General features: G+C 38.8%; 1 protein-coding gene across 7 annotated transcripts in view; it reads left to right on the plus strand.

The window, feature by feature from the left end:
• The window catches only part of MFF (mitochondrial fission factor), a 43,183-nt gene extending 27,144 nt beyond the window's left edge, over window positions 1-16,039 (plus strand). For 4 of the 7 annotated variants that reach the window (XM_044432713.1, XM_044432714.1, XM_044432716.1 and 1 more), the window contains 3 exons: window positions 7,620-7,679; window positions 11,698-11,782; window positions 14,874-16,039. In XM_044432713.1, the coding sequence (XP_044288648.1) occupies window positions 7,620-7,679; window positions 11,698-11,782; window positions 14,874-15,005 (277 nt within the window). In that variant the 3' untranslated portion in view covers window positions 15,006-16,039. Of the gene's footprint in view, window positions 1-116; window positions 234-1,858; window positions 6,156-7,619; window positions 7,680-11,697; window positions 11,783-14,873 lie in introns of those variants that run through there. The other 3 variants (XM_044432717.1, XM_044432720.1, XM_044432718.1) reach the window with 2 other exon arrangements.
• Window positions 16,040-18,871: the final 2,832 nt, after the last annotated feature.

An 18,871-nucleotide genomic window follows, 5' to 3' on the forward strand; every position in this document is an offset into this window, starting at 1 on the left:
TTATATAAATATGGCATACGGACTCCAAACAATTCTGTGGCAATGCATAGAGAAAGCAGTAGCAGCTGTGAATAAGGTGATGGACCACTTGTGTTCTTCATCATCATATCCTTCAGATTCTCATACTCTAAGCCTCTTCAGGACTGCAGCTGTCCCTCTCCAGGTGTTAACCCCAGGTCCAGTCAATGCTCCACATTCTTGAAGATTGCGCCACCAAGAAAAATTCAAAAAAGGTAAGGACTCTAAAGTTGGAGCTCCAGAAAAAGGAAATCTCAGTCTTGTGACCTTGTGCACAAAGTCTTGCTTCCAATACCTTCATCACCGCTAATATTAAATTCTTCAGTTCTGATCTCAGTATGCTTAGGATCTGATGATTGCTTCAGCCTCTGAGAAGATCCCTTTCCATTTTGGACCCTATCCCCCCAGGGTAATCTCAAGATAGCTCTCCAGACATGCAGGGAAAATGGAACTGTGGATCTTGCAGGCAAAATTATAGGTCTCATTCTCTGTAACTGGACTGAGATTGAGAAGCTCAGTGTTCCCTACCATTCCAACATTCCAATTATTGGGATGAGCAGTATGCCAGAAAGAATCAGCAGGCTCATTGTAAGCAATTGATATCTTGGTGGCATCTTACCTAGCATGTCGTTCCTTCAACTATGATCAATCAGCCTCCATGGGATAATGAAGTATTTTTGCCTCTCCACCCAACCACTCTGTCATTGGGCATTGCCACCACTTGCTCCTGGAATTCACAATAATCTCTGTTTTGGTGCTGATGGTCTGAAGTATTCTTTCTGTGTGTAGGAATTGGGCCCATTCCTCCTATAACAAAGTCTTCAAAGGTTATTGACTCAAATTCTAAATCAGAAGTGGAAGAAGACACAGGTTTGACATTGGCATCTGCAATGCCTGGACCAATGGACCCAGAGATAACCCAGGCAGTCCTTGAGAACCAACCAGACAATTCCAAGTTTGGAGAAAAATTCTGGGGAGAAAACTGAGATGGGTCAGGGCAGACTTAACATCAGTAATCCAATTATATGACATCAGCTTAAGAGGGCAGACCAGCTGAGGCATGTCAAATGTTCCAGGTCATTAGGCTTTAAGCAACATGATCCACCTTGAAAGCAGTCATCTGTATTTGGTTTGGCAGGGAGGAGAGGTATTCAGTTTGGAAGCAACTTGGTATCATTTAGCTACATTTCCCTAATGGCCAGTATTTTAACATTGCTTGGCTTCTGTTACTGGCTTCTGTAGTAAGCTTCTTTTGTATCACAGTCTAGCAGCTAGATGATCAGCTTTAATGTAATAAAGATGTTGTCTTGATCTGCTTAGAAAGAGTGGGTGAAGACCAGCTGTTCTGTAGCCCAGGTGAATGGTTCTTCTATATTTTCACTCACTGCTGAAGCAGTTTCTTTGAAGAATTTGTAATCTTGTATCTCCTATCTGTTCTCTTATACTACAGTGGAGTTTGTTGGTCATCTTTAAAGCAATAATGTCCAAGTCATTTGAAATTCTTGCAAATCTTCTCTCCCGGAAGGTGCACTTTTAGCAGTTGTCATTTCTTTCCTCAATCAAGTGCACCTTAAGGATCAACCCTCCATGTAAAATCCTCTGTAAGGATAAGGCTGTTCTTTACTCACATATCTCCTTCTTGTCAAAATTATTTCCAACTTCCACCTAATTTCTTTCTTCCAACTTCCACCACCACATTTCTTTCCTTCCCCGTCATCACATTTGGAATCTGTGCTCCATATCCTGGATGTCCATCAGGCTCTTGGGTTTTACAAAGGTCAGGTGGAGTTGTGTCTGAGTTATGGCACTGAATGCAAAGGGCTTCTGTCTTCCACCACAGATTTGCCACTTGGGTGATCCAGAACATAGTGTTAGCTGACCAAATCATTGGCTTTGAATTCTGGTGAGTTTAAGGTACATTTGCTTTGGGGATTGCCACTTCAGTTGCCTTTGAATACAGCATCCCTTCTGCTACTTGTTCTGTGTTGCTCCCTGGTAAACAGTAGACAACTAAATGTTTATGTAGCATTGTTGTTTGGATATCTGAGCTCTAGCAGACCTGGTATTGCAATACCCCCAACTCACCTCCAGAAAGTTAGCTTGCTACTTGTCTTATGTGTGATGTGCAGAGACCAGACAGACAGGTTGCCTCCCTATAACTGTAGTTCTCTGAGTGGTCCTCTGTACATTTACACAACCTATTCACCATCCCATTTTTGTGTCAAAGTCAAGTTCAATATTGTCACCAGAGTCATCTGTAGTATTGATGTTGGTGTCTAACTTAATACTGAGAATTTTCCTTCCAAAAGGTGGGCTCAGGGACATGAAGGAATAGGTGGGAACCCACTAAGGAAATGCACACTAGGATGGGAGAGGGGGTCCACCCAAATTCCTCGGTTATAGAAGTTTTAGAATTGAGTGACAGAGCTTGTATAAGTGACTACACAAATGACCATACAGAGACATACAGTTACATGTAATTAAACTGTCTTTGCTACATGGACCATGCATGTCTCTGGAAATTACTTGGGCTGACTTGCAGCTGACTGTGGATTTCCCACAAATGGTGCTGTGTGGGGGACAATGCTATATTATATGATATTTTTGTCTGCAGTGTTTGAACTAGGATAACTATTGAACACAAGAAAGTAATGATTAGATGTTGTAACTGGTGAGTGATGGATATGTATGTTTAGTCTTGTTCTAAGACTGGAAGCTATTAAACCTGGAATATATACTTTTAGCAAATGTATTTTAGAATACCACTAGAATATCAATTTTCTCTTGGGTGTGGAAGAACAACCTCATGTGGAGTCCCTCTTTTCCTTTATAACTCGTAATTCAACCTATTCTTGTCCTTCTGTCTTAAAACATGCATTTTTCTAGACTCCATCAACCGAATTTCAGAAGCTAAGTAGGGTCAGGCCTGGTTAGTATTTGGATGGGAGACTTGAGACTTGCATTAAGCAGGCAGTTGGACCTGATGGCCTTCTAGATCTTTTCCTGATCCTGTAAGATCTTGCCCTGTCCTGTCCTATCTTTGGCAGATGTTGGCTGGAACAAGGAAACATTCAATATATGGCAGGAGTGAAAAATGTATGGCCTTCTATAACTTTCATGATCCCTAGTCATCATAGCTAATACCAAGAGATTACAGGAGTTACTGTTCGACATCATGTGAGAAGCTACACATTCCCCATTCCTGGCATAAGGAGTTGTAGAGAATGGGCCCATCTCTGTTCCTTATATACTGATTCATCATTGGATTCTGAGGAGGAGGAGGAGGAAGTTGGGGAGAGGACTTTGACATTTAAAGGCTAACTAGTGAAGGTTCTCAGGCTTAGCATAAAATCAGCCTACTTTAGAAGGGACTGAAGAATTTTCAGGAGGAGAGGGAAAGCATATGCAAGTCCCAGTTCTTAACCTACTGAGAAGGCATAGGGAGAAGTGAGCTGCTCATTTGGATGGTGTCACCATTCTTGCCATCTTGTCCTCAAGCAGTGAGAACCACCATAGAGTCAGAAGCTTTACTGAAAGGAAGGATGGAAGGAAAGTTTTCATTTTGAATTCAACATTTTGCATGGGCAGAAGCATCTCCCTTAGCTTTGGTAGAAGGCTATTTAGAGTTCATTCTGTTCAGTAATCTGTATACCTTCAATAGAAGAACAGCACTTCAAAGGATTGTCTTCAGTTTAATAACCAGAACCAAAGAGGAGTGGACCAGCTGAGTCAGGATGTGGGATAAATTGTACTATATGGTACAAGTCAGAGGCAGAAAAGCTTTCAACAATGAACCTATATTTTTATAATATTCCAACTTATGCAAATTAGTATAGAAACACAAGCCCTGTTTCTCTACAAGCATCTTATTAGTGCCTTAGGGGCAGGCTTGTATTTAAGTGCTAGACTGATAGGGATGTATGACCTGGAAATGCATGCATGAAATTCTATACAGATGAGTGGGCAGATTGGCAGAAGAAAGTGCTCCATTCTTCCTCTATGTCCAAGGTAGAAATGGAGAGATTGGTTAGTGGTAGATCATATGTTAGCTTAGTGGTAGATCATATGCTTTGCATTCAGAAGGTCCCTATTTTATTCCATGGCTTCTCCAAGCAAGATGCAGAAATAATCTGGAGAATCACTGCCAGTCATTGTTGACAATACTGGCAAGCCAATGGTGTCTCTTCCTATGTTCCAAACAGAATGTTAGAGAAGCAAAACCCCATCCCCATATTCAACACAGAAATCTATAGTGCTGTCTGCTTGTTTGAAGGGATACCGGTAAGGTGCTCTTCATGTGTCGTCTGCTGTCAACAGTACCTTGCAACATGGCAGGCAGCAGCAGAACTGAGTGGCTGGGAAGGTAATAATTTAAATTTTCTACAGTGCACCAATGTGACATTAGGTTGGAGCATCATGGGAAATTAAAATGGTAGTTAGACTCAGCCACTCAGTGCTGTTTAGACTGGTAAACTGAAAAAAGTTAACGGGATCTACCCAGTGCAAGATCAGTGGCAGATTGTTCCAGAGCCCTGGAGTTCTGGCAGCTGTTCAAGAACACTAAGGAAAAATTTAAGTCCTGGTTTTTCATCATTTTTTGCCAACTCCAAGTAAAATATTTTAAGCAAGTAATTTTTCTAGGCTTATCTATAGGGTTGGTTTTTATTTTACTTTTGTCTGGGAATGTAAAACACCAGGTCTCCAACAGCTAGAGACCAGCCCAAGACACCTGTGCTGCTATAAAGGTCAGAGGGCAAACTTCAGTTGTGCTCCCCCCTCAAAAAAAACCCCTTTGGTTTTGCCTATAACATATATTGATTTCAAATTGATTGTAGATGTTTGTGGCTTTATGTTTACAGTTTAGTGCCAATTAAAAATGAGTCCCCATATTAGCTGTGAAGTTGTCTTATGCTTCTTTTCTGATCAGTGGAATTATGTAATATATCATTTTCATATTGAAGTTAAATAACATGCATACCATTCAGGAACCAGTACTTTGGGTAATAATAGATACCTATCAGACTTGTGTATTATAGCAATTATTTGCTTTGCATCTTGTCAGAAGACTTCATAGTAGTTTATGTAAGTGTGTTCAGAAATCTTTAGTGAGGGTGGTTTATGTTAAGGCACCTGTAGCAACACTGGTGTATTTTGCCTTGATTGCTTTTCCTAAGATGAGTGGAGACACTGGCTGGGTTCACACAGCAAGACAAGCAACCCTATGTAGTTACCATAGTTCATACTTTTTTTTTACCATGATCTACCCGACAGACAAACAGATGTTTTCTATGTTGTCATGGTTTCCATCCTCCCTACTTAGTCCTCCCACTGTTGGAATGTATCCCATCAGCCACTGCACCTGAAATTCAGTCCGTAGGGTCATCAGTTCCTGCTTATGTTGTCTGATTCTTCCTCATTGATCTCTTCATTGAGGCTGGATGGCTGGAATGGCTCCTGCATTTGCTGCTCTTTGCAGGGGATTCTTTGGTAGTTGCATACCAGGACTGTGGAAACCATGATCCTGAGTTCAGACAATATAACAAGCCATGATGGTTCAGAGAAACCATTTATCAAGACATCATTTCCTGTTGTGGTTTCTAAAGACTAAACTTGCCATGTTGAAACATCATGACTGGGTACAAACAACACAACAGACCAACAATGGTAAAAAAAAAAAAATACACCATGGCTTTTCATGTTGTCTAAACCTAGCCACTGTTTCATAGAATTTTGGCAAGAAAATTAGATTTAGCTTTTAAAAATTAAACTGAGTCTGGGAGTAAAACATGGAGGATGCCCATAAATTAACATGTGCTTGTATAAAAACCTTGGATTGTTGAAAGTGTAGAAGCTCTGGAAATTGTTTTCATATGAATTAAAGTTTGAAAAGACTTTATAAAGGACCAGAGTTTGAAAAGACTTTATATGATTATTTGCAAAGGTATTCAAAGGCCTCTAGACAGCTTCTAGAGAGTCAATGGATGTGTCTGATCCCAGTTCTGAAGTTCAAAAAACAGCTCCATCATTAGTCTGAGGCAGTGCTTTTTTTGTAAGAAAAAAGGTGCCAGAACTCATGAAATTATTTACCTTTCGCATGTAGTCAATCACTGTACACACACCCACACACGTCAGTTGTGTAATGAAACATAACATTCACCACCCGCAATAAGCACTCAGCACACGAGCACACGACCAATCACAAGCCGAGCAGCACCACAAGCCAAGCAGCTCCATCACAACCAGTGCAGACGAAGTACGCATGCATCGAACTCAACACACAAGCAGCCCACATGCATCGTTTTAATGATTTTGCCGCCGACCTGCTACACTCGATTCAAATCCATGTGGACCAAACATCAAATTTTCAAAAGTTACTTTTAAAACTTGGAAAATTTGTCAAAAAACTGTGCCGGAACTCTGTTCCGGTGCATTCTATGACAAAAAAAGCACTGGTCTGGAGATCTGCACTTGGATCCCACTTCCCACCCCCTTGCAGCTAGTGTAGAAAGAACTGTGTTGCCTACATCTGTAAGGTCATGAGAGTACATTCTAGGTGGGGAGGGGAGGAGACTGAGGCCAAGTGCTGCACCTTGACAAGTAAAATCTACAACAAAGCTGAATTGCAGGGTGGTAGGAGTGGGGAGACAAGTTCTTACCACCATACTTCTCCCATTCTCCATAAGATGCCTGTAATCCTCCACCTTCTGAGGCTTACAATCAACCCTATTGCATTGCATCCTTGTGGGAGCAGAAATTATGTAAACTCACACAATATTGAACTATGTCTTCAGAAGGGATTTTAAAGAGAGCAACAGAAATATGTGTCAAAATGAAAACACGTATAATGCCTAAAGAGAAAGTGAGGTACACATATTTTAACGTATTGCTTTCTCTTCTGTTTAGCACACCATGCTATAACATATAGCCAGTAGAACTCAGTGTTCTTACATGATATAGATAAAATATTAAAACATGTTTTTAAAATGCAAGGAATGGAAGGGGAAATACATCAAGGGTGATGCAGGAAGAGGCTAACAAATCCAAGCATCTGGATATTAAATAGCACTTGCATAGTAATTTATGGGGATAAGTCTTTGTGCAAGTGCAGTTCCAACATTTCTCCACAAAAGCAAAAACAGTGGGTTGGTCCTAGATCATATACTTAAGAGTTGTTAATTGTGAAGTCGTGTCTGACCCATCACGACCCCATGGACAACATTCCTCCAGGCCTTCCTGTCCACCATCCCCCGGAGTTCAGTGACTCCATCTAGCCACCTCCTCCATACTTAAGAGTAGTTCATTGGAATCAGACTGAAGTTAGTAATCATTCAAGTCCTATTGCTTCCAGCAGGTTGTCTCTAAATTTGACCAGAACAGGAATCAGCCCTGTATCTGGCAAAAGCAACAAGCAAATCATTAAGATCTCTTCACACACTAGCCATTAGTATTTATCTTGAAAACATATCTAGGGTTTATATTTATGCTGTTTCAGTATGGTAGACTAGAAATGTCTTTACAATCTTTGACTTTTTTTGTTCTATCTCTTATTTCTGTCTTCTTCCTGTTTCCTGTTTCTGTCCTGCCCACAAAACTTGCCCTAGGCCAGTGTTACGTGGTGGGTCGGCTGCTGCCACTTCCTCTAACCCTCATCATGATGCCAGGTAACTTGTGCTTCGTTAGTTATAATATCTCATATTCAGCTTTGACAGAATTGAAAGTGGTTTGCTCCTGAATATATTTGCTCAGTGGTGTAGTAGTAGTTCTGCAGATTTTACTTCCTTAAATTAAATTTTTGGACTGGATATGTTAACATAGGAAATTAAATTAATATTTGAAAAATCACTTGCAGATAAATCAAAATGTATTTTGATAATGCCTATATATATGGATAGTGCTTTCCTCCTGCCCTTTCTCTGTGCTCTCTCCATTGACTGACTATTTTTGAGTTTAATCATACCAAACTAAAGGATTTATTCGCTACAGATTTTAAAGGTTTTGCTTTCTCCCTCTCCAAACTCTAGTATGAACCTAGAAGTATAAAACAGTTTAATTTGTGCTAAGGTGAAATAGTAAAAAGGAAATAACCCTTTTACTATTTCACCTTAGCAGCTGCTGATGACTGCAAGGAAATGGGTGTGGCATTGCTGTTTAAATATACCAGGGTAATGTACAAAAACTGGTACATGTCTGTTGTACCTACCTTATAATGCCACAGTTTTTGAACATTTTCAGTGTTGTTTTGCTGAAAGCAAATTCTTTCACTATTCCATTTTGTAAAGCATTGTCCAGGGCTAACTTGTGCATTCAGGGAACCATATGTTTATGAGTAATAAAACCTACAACATTTCAAACTGTACTCGATATGGGATGACTTAGAAGATTCTTCATTGGAAAAAGCAGTGAGGAAAGGGTGAAAGGAGGGGTGTGTGGCTGTTATGCCTATCTCATTTTAGGTCTGAAAAAAATACTTTGGAGGAATAACCAGTTGTGAATATGTGTTCAGCTGTGATGAGGAAGTGTTGCTTGGACACTTGGAAACAGCTGTTTTTGTGGTATCACAATTTCCTCTGGACTACGTAGGACTGCAGTGTTTTCAAAGCAAATTCAGCACTTTTGATTCTCTGCAGCTGATTGTTTAGCAAGTGTGGCAGCCACAGGAAACTGCTGCTTCTCCCCCCCCCCCACACACACACAGACCCATTTGAGGATGAAAAACTGGCTACTTCTTATATAGCTACTTACATGGGACGAAACACTATAGAATTCAGTAGACACACATAGGCTTATACTATAAGGTATTTACTGGACAGGTCATAAACATTAGCTTTGTCAAGAAGCCCTTGCTACAAGTGGTGCATCAGACACTATTTCAGTAAGTTATGCAATTAAAATGTACGTGTTGGCTTTCTAGCACATGTGCTAGGCCTCACTATGATTTAGCACCTATATAAAGTCAGTGAGAGTGATGATTTGGGGATTTGGAGTAAGGTGCCATCAGTATATGAATGACACTAAGCTCTATTTCTCTGTAACATTTAAACCAGGTGTGGCTGTGCAGGCTCTCTACTGATGCATGAATGTAGTGGCAGGCTGAATGATTGTCAATAAACAAGAATCCTGGTGAGATATATAGATGCAGTGCTTTTTTTGTAAAAAAAAAAAAAAAAAAAAAGGTGCCAGAACACACATCTTGGGGTCACACTTTTACACTGAAAAATATTTCCAGTTCACCAACTTTTTTTGAAATAAAGAACTTATTTACCTTTTGCACGTAGCCAATCACTCTACACACACATAAACATAATGGTCGCCACCAGCAGTAAGCACTCAGTGCGCGAACACACGACCGATCCCAAGCCGAGCAGCGTCCCAAGCCGAGCAGCACTCTCACAATCAGTGCTGACACACAAGCAGCCTGCAGGCACTATGTTAATGATTTTTGCCGCCGACCTGCTACACCCAACAGGGCGATTCACAATCACCTGGAAAAATCCATCAAAAAAGGTGCCGGAACTCTGTTCCGGTGCGTTCTATGACAAAAAAAGCCCTGTATAGATGAATCACCAGTTTGGGAAATAGGTGAGTTGCATATCCTGGATATGATTGCAATTCCCTTGAAGAAACAGCTGTAAAGTTTGGGGCATTCCCAAATCCATCTTTTTCAGTAGAGGTCTAGGTTGCCTCAGTGGCTAAGGATGCCTTCTACCAACTTTGGACTGTACATCGGCAGTGGCCAGTCCTGGACTGTGATCACTTAGCCACAGTGGTTCAGGCAATGGTAATCTCAAGGCTGGATTATTGTGATGTACCCCACATGGGGCTAACCTTAGGCCTGGTCTGGAAACTGGTGAAAATTGCAGCTGCAAGGCTTCTAATGGGGCTTTGGCAGCATGAGTTTGGCAGCGTGTTAAACAACTGCTGAAACAAAAAAACAGAGAAGCAAACAAATCCCTACAGTGGCTGCCAGTAAACTCCTGGGTCACATTTAAGGTTTGTCGGGTAGCATACCAAGCCCTAAACAGGTTGGGACCAGGTTTTTGATTATTAGAAGTCTTCTCAAGACTGCTTCCTCACGGAGGCTTTTCCTGAGTTAGCCTGAATAAGAACCAGTGAACAAGTCTATGATTGCTGGTGAGAAGGATGAATGAGTCACCAGTTTGGGAAATGGGAAATACCCAGCCAGTATTGTTAAAGTCAACCAAGGCATATTTTATTCTGCATTTATTATGTGCTATGCTTTTATCAGTTTTGTTACTGGAAAGTAAAACATAAATCTATATAATAAAAATAATGACTAATATAAATATTCCTTGTCAATCAGACTGAAGACTTGTCTAGTCCAAACTTGCAGTTCCACAGTTGTGAAATTCCCTCTGGGAATCCCACATAAAGGATGAAGCATCTATAGAATCTAATAAATAGTAATACTAGTGAATGTACTAACATGTTCTGCTTATGTTCCCCTGTAACTGGTATTGAGCAGTATACTACTACTGATACTCCATGACTAGTAGCCACTAATGATCTTATGCTCAAAAAATATGTCTAATCCCTATGTAAAACTGTCCAAATGAGCAGTCATCACTACATCTTGTAGTAGTGAATTCTACAGTTTAACTGTGCGTTAGTAAAGTTTTTCCCTTTGTCTGTCCTGAATCTCCATCCAGCTTCATTACATGACCTGATTTTTAGAGGAAAACTTCTCCTATCTACTTTCTCTACACCATGTGTAAATGTATACTATGTCCTCTCACCATTTTTAAAAGTGCAACAGTTCCAAATCTTGTAACTTTTCATCATAGAGGAGATGCTGCAGCCCCTTGATCATTTTCAAAGACTTGAACAAGGTTGTTGTTATATTAGGATTTTATAAAATTTCTTTCCTGATGAAGCCCAACATTTTTTCAAAGTCCTTGCACACTTAGTTGACATTCTCATTACATAATCCACCACAATTTCAAGATTACTTTTCAGATCTGTTGCCACCAGCTCGGATCCCTTAGCATACATATGAAATTAGGATTTTCTGTCCAGTGCTCATCAGCTTACACTTCCTATATTGAACACAGCTAATGCTCTTGTTTCCCCAATTGTGAGAGATCATTTGGGTTAGGATCCTGTATAGCTATATAATTATGCAGATAGTTTATATCAAATCTCCCATCTGTGTATTTGTTGGTACTCTCAAAGAACTCTTAAAGGTAGGGAGACAGGACCTACCATTGCAGAAGCCATGTTAAATCTCCAACAACATTTGTTCCTCTATAAGCATGGTAATTGTATCTTAAAATGTTTTCTACTAATTTACCCAGAATAGATGTTAAGGTAATAATTTCCGAAGTGGGGTGGTACTGTTCCTCTGGGGGCAGTGGAAAGATGTGGGGGGGGGGCGATGATTTGTTAAATTTGAATTAGAGCAATAGACCTAATACAAAGAAACAGGCATGGAGGCGCTATGGTTGTCACCCAAGAGCAAAGGGGTCAGCAGTCAGAAAAAAATTGGAGACCACTGTGTTAAGGTAATTGGTCTGTAATTTTCAGGATCTTCCTAAATCTCTGTTAACATTAAGAAAATAACATTCCTTTGGTCACTGTCTCATCTTCTGGGACAAAGGCCAATTTTTGGAATCCTTTGTACATCTGTGTCACTGAAACACATTTATTTCTTTCATCTCATAGATATGTGCTTTCAAATGTGGATACATCATTTGATGGAACGCCAGAAGATTTGACAGTTGTAGATGTTGCTTCTTTAAGACGACAGGTATCTAAAGCACTTCAACTATTGTAGTTCTGGTTTTACTTGTCTTTCTAGTAATGCAGTTAATGCTATACCTATTCAAATAATGAGCGGACAATATGAGGGGAACAAAATTTAACTTTGCACTAATATTTGAAAGTGGATATACAACATTTCTCCAGTGACGTTACTTTACAATTTTTTCACTTGGTACTCGCTCACCTAGACTATCAAACAGCACCTTGTGCTATCTCAATTTCTAAAGTACACTAATACTCTATTCTGCCCCCCATGCTGTTTAACGTCTACATGAAACCACTGGGAGAGGTCACCAGGAGGTTTGGGCTGTGGACTCATCAGTACGCTGATGATACCCAGCTCTACCTCTCATTCACATCTAATCCAAGTGAGGCAGTAGCTGTATTGAACCAGTGCCTGGCTGAGATAATGGGCTGGATGAGGGCTAATAAACTGAAACTCAGTCCAGATAAGTCGGAGGTCCTTTTGGTGGGCGGTTCGGGTTTTCAGGTAAGTGATCTTGGTCCTGTCCTGGACAGGGTTGCACTCCCTCTAAAGGACAGGGTCTGCAGCCTAGGGGTGCTTCTCGACCTGCAGCTGTCCCCGGAGGCCCAGGTGGCAGCGGTGGCAAGGAGCGCTTTCCTTTAGTTCCGGTTGATTCAACAGCTGCGCCCTTACCTGGACGGGCACTGCCTAGCAACAGTGATATATGCTCTGGTTAACTTCCCATTAGATTACTGTAATGCGCTCTACGTGGGGCTGCCCTTGAAAATGGTCCAGATACTTCAGTTGGTACAAAATAGAGCTGCCAGGTTACTGATGGCAGCCAGCCATTATTCTCATATAACGCTGGCCCTCTACCAGCTATACTGGCTCCCACTTGAAGTCCAGACCTAATTCAAGGTGCTGGTACTAACCTATAAAGCCCTAAACGGCTTGGGACCAGGATACCTGAAAGAACGTCTCCTTCCATACATGCCCTCATGCCCCTTAAGATCACGCCCCTTAAGATTGGAGGAGGGCCTTCTCGGCGGTGGTGCTCAGACTATGGAATGTGCTTCCCAGAGAGGTCCGCCAGGTGCTGACTCTCTACTCTTTCCGGCACCAGGTAAAGACCTTTTTTATTTAGCCATCATTTTAATAATTAAGGATTTTACACAGTCACATTTTCTTTCTTATCCTTCTTTTTCTTCTCTTTCTCTTTTTCTTTAGTTTTCAAAGTGTTGTTTTATGTTGTATTTTTATTGAATTTTAACTATTGTTATGGCATTATTATATTGTTATTTTAACTTTTGTAAGCCATCCTAAGGTGTTTTTGCAAAGGACGGGATAGAAATGTTTTGGAGGGAGGGAGGGAGGGAGGGAGGGATAGAAATGTTTTAAATAAATAAATAAATAAAATAAAATAAAATAAATATAGGGACTTGAGGGCACAGATGTGATTGATTCGAAAAGCATTCAGCAGACCTAGCTGGGTAGAACATGGCCATGGGTAAGATGTGACAGTGCCATTTTGTGTATCACAATGAGCCACTGTGGGTTAATTAATGCTTGGGGTGCTACAATGTATCCTGACCATTGTTCTGAATATATAAGCTTCAGATGGAGATTGCTGCGGCTTGTTGTACTGTGAAAACCTAGACAGCAGAGGATTAAAGGTTAGACAACCCTTAAATGTTTAGCCTTCAGATAGCCCTTGCCTCCCTGAGTTTATACAACACAAGAAGCCAGGCACCATGTAACAGCCTCCACAAGTAAATTAAACCATGGTGAGTTCTGTAAATCAAAGTGGCTGTAAGGTTTTAGAAATGCCTGTGCTACCTTTTTAGGATAGAATAGAAATAGCCTGGAAATGGAAATGGTTTTGTATGTGTTGAATTTTATTTCTGTGTTTAGGCATTAATTCTTCTGATTGGCTTCAAACAGCCAAATTGGATTATGTAATGGTATTACATGCTGCTTTTGATATCTATATGGCTCATTTTGTACTGTAATCTGCTCTATGAATACTTTGATGGGAAAGCAAATTATAAATAAAACATAGTATATGGAAAAGTATGGCTGTGTGACAAGATGTAGACTCTAAGCTGCATTTTTTCACAAAAAGCATAAATAGCCATATGGTCTATAAGAGAAAATGGAAAAAATCCTTATCAGTGTAATACTGTTTTCAAGCTAATCAAAGGTCACAAAAATGTTCAAGCTTTTGAGATTTCTTAATCAGGCTAGATGTTACCAAAATCAAATCAAATCAAAACAAAACTTTAAACTATGGGTTGGGAGTGGCAAGAGGGAGAATAAAACACAAGGTTAATTTGATGTTGCAGTAATGGTGTCTATGTGATCACAATCTTGAGATAAAATCTTGCAGTCATGGTGTGGTGGTTTCTGATTTTGTCTGACACTCTAGTCAGCCTGGCTTTTTATTCTTCCTACAGCTGCTTTTTGTAACATCTTGCCTAATGAAAAGGTCTGCAGATCTTGAAAGCTTGCACATTTTTTTACCTTCCAGTTGGCCTAATGAAGTTAATAGAACATTAATAGAATATTTGAATCTTTTCACAATTATCAGAAAATGAAAGGCATGGATGAACATGAATTTAAAAAAATTTCAAGGCAACTGGAAATAATTATTTGTATTATGCAGGATGGCTCAAATAGAAATGGAGCATTAAAGGACAAAACAAAGTACCATGTAGTGTGCCAATATTCTATGGTATTTCAAATGCAGAAAGATGCATGGCAAAAAGTAAAATGAGAAATGAACAGCAGGTATTTAGAATAAATATTTGCCAGAAATAAACATACAATTTATAAATATAAATTCAATATTGGTATGGAAGATGAGGATTAAACAGGGAGGATCTTGAAGCCCAGGAGCATGGGACCAAAAGAGTTGTCTGTTGAAAAGATCTCTTCTATTACAATTGTTGCAGAGCTGTGTGTATCCATTACTAGAGTTATAACATAGGTTTGTCCCCTTTATGATTACTCAAATCTGGAGTGAATGAGAAGTTTTGACGTAATTGGCAAACTTGTGCTAAAAAATAAAAATAAAAGCCCTTTCTTTCTTTCTGTCTTTCTGTCTTTCTGTCAGATAATCAAACTTAATCGCCGTCTACAACTTCTGGAAGAAGAAAACAAAGAACGTGCAAAAAGAGAAATGATTGTGTATTCAATTACTGTAGCTTTTTGGCTACTAAATAGTTGGCTCTGGTTTCGACGCTAGAAATTGCCACAGCACATGAAAAGAGATGATGGTGGGGAAATATAGAAAATTTGCAAAGTCTTTTGTTTCTGTCTCTGAATTATATGGAGGTTTATGATTCATGCACTGAAAACTCCTGCCACAGTAAAAAGCTGCAACATAAAATTACAGCTTCAGAAGGATGCCTGGACAATTGTATTCATTTTTTTCCCAGGTTTGTTGTAACATCCTGTTATCCTCCTTTTGCATGACTTGATGTTCATTTGTATTTAATTATTTTGCAAAAGGAATTGTCTACACCTGATGAAGGTGTCCTGCAGTCAACTAATTGTAGAAAGATGTTAAACTTGGATTTAAATTACTTGCAAGTAGCATAACTTAAAGTATGGGTTTTTCACTGTTATTCCATTATTACATTCAGCATCTTTATAGTTAACCTTATGACACTTTTTCTCTTTTAGGCAGATTTGATGCAGATTCAAAGGCATCCTAATCCATTATTATATCTCATTCATGCACATGTACATATTGACAGAAATACAATAATATAAGTCAGTAAATCAGAGGTGTGTGTAAAATGTATTTTAGCATTAATTTTGCATTTTTCCTAAGATACACATTCATAAACAGCTCTGCCCATGAATGATCTAAAGATTATGGAAGAAAGAACCAATGGTGTATTTAATAAAAGTCAGCCCTAAGCAGTGTATAATTTCTATTTATTTCAATTAACTGTACCATATGTTCAGATATGGTGGGAAACCTGTACTTTGGAAGCTTTTTATCTGAAGGTATACATTGCATTTATTTCCCTATCTTTCGATCAGTATGGCAACTGTTCCTCAAATATGGGGTTACTTCCTTGCTTGCTCTTAGATCTTCATTGTCCAACAATTTGCACAGACGTACACATGCTTTAAAAAATTCTGTTGTTTTGGAAAATGTGCTGTCAAGGAAGTTGATTTGCATAGATTTGATTACTGTGAAAAACTAAGGCCTGCCCCTAAATGCTTCCAGTATATAAAAAATTAAATGAGTTGTGTTGCTTACTGAAATCTTTAAGAATGGTGTTTGCTAAAATATGTTTCAAGTTCACTAGGATGCTTGATTTCAGACTGAATACTGAAGGCACCCAAGAGTCATATAATGTTGCCAGCTGGTAGAAATGTGTCACACCAGTACATATTATTGGCATTGTGCTTGAAGTCACTTAAAGTGCTATGTCAATTGTGTTAGCAGAGCACCAATATTAGATATGCCAAGGCAAAAAAACCTAGCAATGTTTCTAAGTTCCCTAACTTTGCTAGCTGTAAACATGACTATAATTTCATCTTAGCCAAAATTGATGTACACTTCATTCCCATATAAATAGGCTTTATGAAAAGGTCTACTTTTATCAAAAGGTTTAAAAACCTAGAGAAAGTGCTAAGTCATTTTTGGAGCTCTGTATGAACTAGCTGAACCTGAGTTTGCTGATAAGGAGACAGCCCTTTGCCCAGAATTCCATGTACTAGAATGAGAGAAAATGGTTAATCTTTCTAAAGCTGGCAAGGCTGGCCATGTTCGTTAAAACTGCTATCAGAAAGTAACAGCAGTTTGAAAGTAACTTGGAAGGGTAATATCTATTCTACAAATGCTGACAACATCCATTTTGAAAAGGGTTAATTCACTTTTCATTCTTTGCAACCAACAAGAGAAAGTCCACAGGAAAGGTGAGTGCAGTTGTTTGAAAAGTTTACTGCTGAAACAGTGTATATTTCCAGCTTGAATGCACAATACATGATAACGTTCATAGTAGAGGTGCTTGTCCACCTAGAGTAACCCTGTGCAGTAAATATTTAAAATAAGGCATTTAAATTAGAGGTAACTTTAAGCACAGTTCAAAAAATATATTAAGGCTGGACACTTTTGTTTATAAAAAGTGTTCCCCAGCTAGATAGGAATAACAATGGGAAATTAACCCTATTCCATTTCCCCACTAAATATCCCACTACCACCACACATAGTTGTAAACAGCCCAGAGATCTTTTGCTACTGGGCAGTATACAGTATGGAAGAGTTAATAAATAATAAATAAAATGTTCCCTGATGTCCAAAAAATGGATTTTTATACAAGCTTTTATATACTGTCCTGCATAGTCAATTTGGCTCTTGGAATGGTTTAAAATTTAAAACCATAAATAGCTTGGGTGGGGGTTTGTGGGAAAATGGAAAAGAGGAAAGGATATGGCTGCTTTTAGTAAACAATGAAACATAGCCTGTCTACACATAATTTTGAATCATGTTTAAAGTCACCTATAGTTTGATCCTTAGCTATCAGCTACGGGTCAAACTATGCACAATACAAAGAATGATCATTGAAGTAGAAGGCCATTTTTTAATTTCCACAAGATTAATTATCTCACAATCATTATCTAATCATGAGATAAATAATAAGCAAGTCCTGGCTTTATGCTATATTGTTTATTGCTGATGCAAGCAGTTGTGGACTAGATGGTCTGCTGCAGTGTATGCTTCAGGATGATGCCAGTTGCATTTATGCACCAGAACTTTTACTAAAGCAGAGAAATATAATGTGCAGGTTGAGAAGGAATGTGAGACTTTACAGTCTGTCATCCTTCAGTCTTCTTACATAACCTAAATCCTTAGTGATTTTGATAAAAGGAAAAATCTTGTAACAGTTCCTACCATTATGTCCATACTTTCTAATAAGCATTAAGAAGTTCAGCTCAGTGGGTATGTTCCATTAAAAAAATATGCCTTGATTCAGGTCACAATAGGCTTCATTACATCCACACAACTACAAAAATGGTTACATAACTTACAGACATCTAAGAGATCTAGGGATGGGATGGAAAATCTGTGGCCATCTTCCAGATGGACTACAAACCCCTGACCATTGGCCATGCTGGCTGGGATTATGGACTGCACCAAGAGGACCACATATTCCCACCCTGATCTTCATGGTAGTCCATTTATTACTACACTTGTACTGTTTATATGACCAAAGTGCTAAGGATTATAGCACTTTTTGAGCAAGCAAATACAAATTATGATCTTGGAAAAGAAACAGATTTCCAACTAAAATGAATAAATATTGGTAAATACTTTTAGAATATGTGGCAAATACACATCTATACTGCCTCTAGTTAAAACTGATGGTGTTGGTAGTAGGTACTCAATTCAATTTTACAAGGAGACTTGGTAATACTGATAAATGTAAAATGTGGAATATATATCATTAGAAATTCTGAAGTTTAGTGGTATGGTAATTAAAATTGAATGGGCATGGTGATATTCCCTCTATTTGAATATTTTGTGGTGAGAACATACTTGCAAAGCCAGTTAACAAAAAGGAAGAACTGGGTTGGAAGAGGGAGATTGATTTTGAAAACCTAATCTCATGCATGGGACATATTATGGCATACTGTATAAAATTTCTAAAATTGTGAGCCACAACACATCAGAATTTAAATGATAAAGCTAGCACAGGCTTTGGATATGAACATATCTTTTATAATCTGAGAATATCTATGGTAACAGGACCTTTGAAAATCAGTTTTAGAGAAAACAGTTACTGAGTGGCATATACAACTTAATAAACCTAACAAATTGATAAACATGATGTGTTGGTAATATCATTTGTACATGAATTTATGATAGTTAAACCTAAAGCAAAACAATATTGGTAATCTACTGCAAATCAGTGAAAAGAAATAATACTTTGTGAGATTCAACTGTTATATTTTTATTTTTACTAACCTATATTAGAAATGGCAATATTCTTTATAGGAAAATTGTTGCATATATGCAGCAATGATTGTATATAGTACTGATGAGAACATCAGTCAGTTAAGGAATGAATATGAATATTATGGAGATTATGT

The sequence above is a fragment of the Varanus komodoensis genome, unplaced genomic scaffold (assembly GCF_004798865.1).
Source record: "Varanus komodoensis strain SLA01 unplaced genomic scaffold, ASM479886v1 scaffold25, whole genome shotgun sequence".
Lineage (NCBI taxonomy): Eukaryota > Metazoa > Chordata > Lepidosauria > Squamata > Varanidae > Varanus > Varanus komodoensis.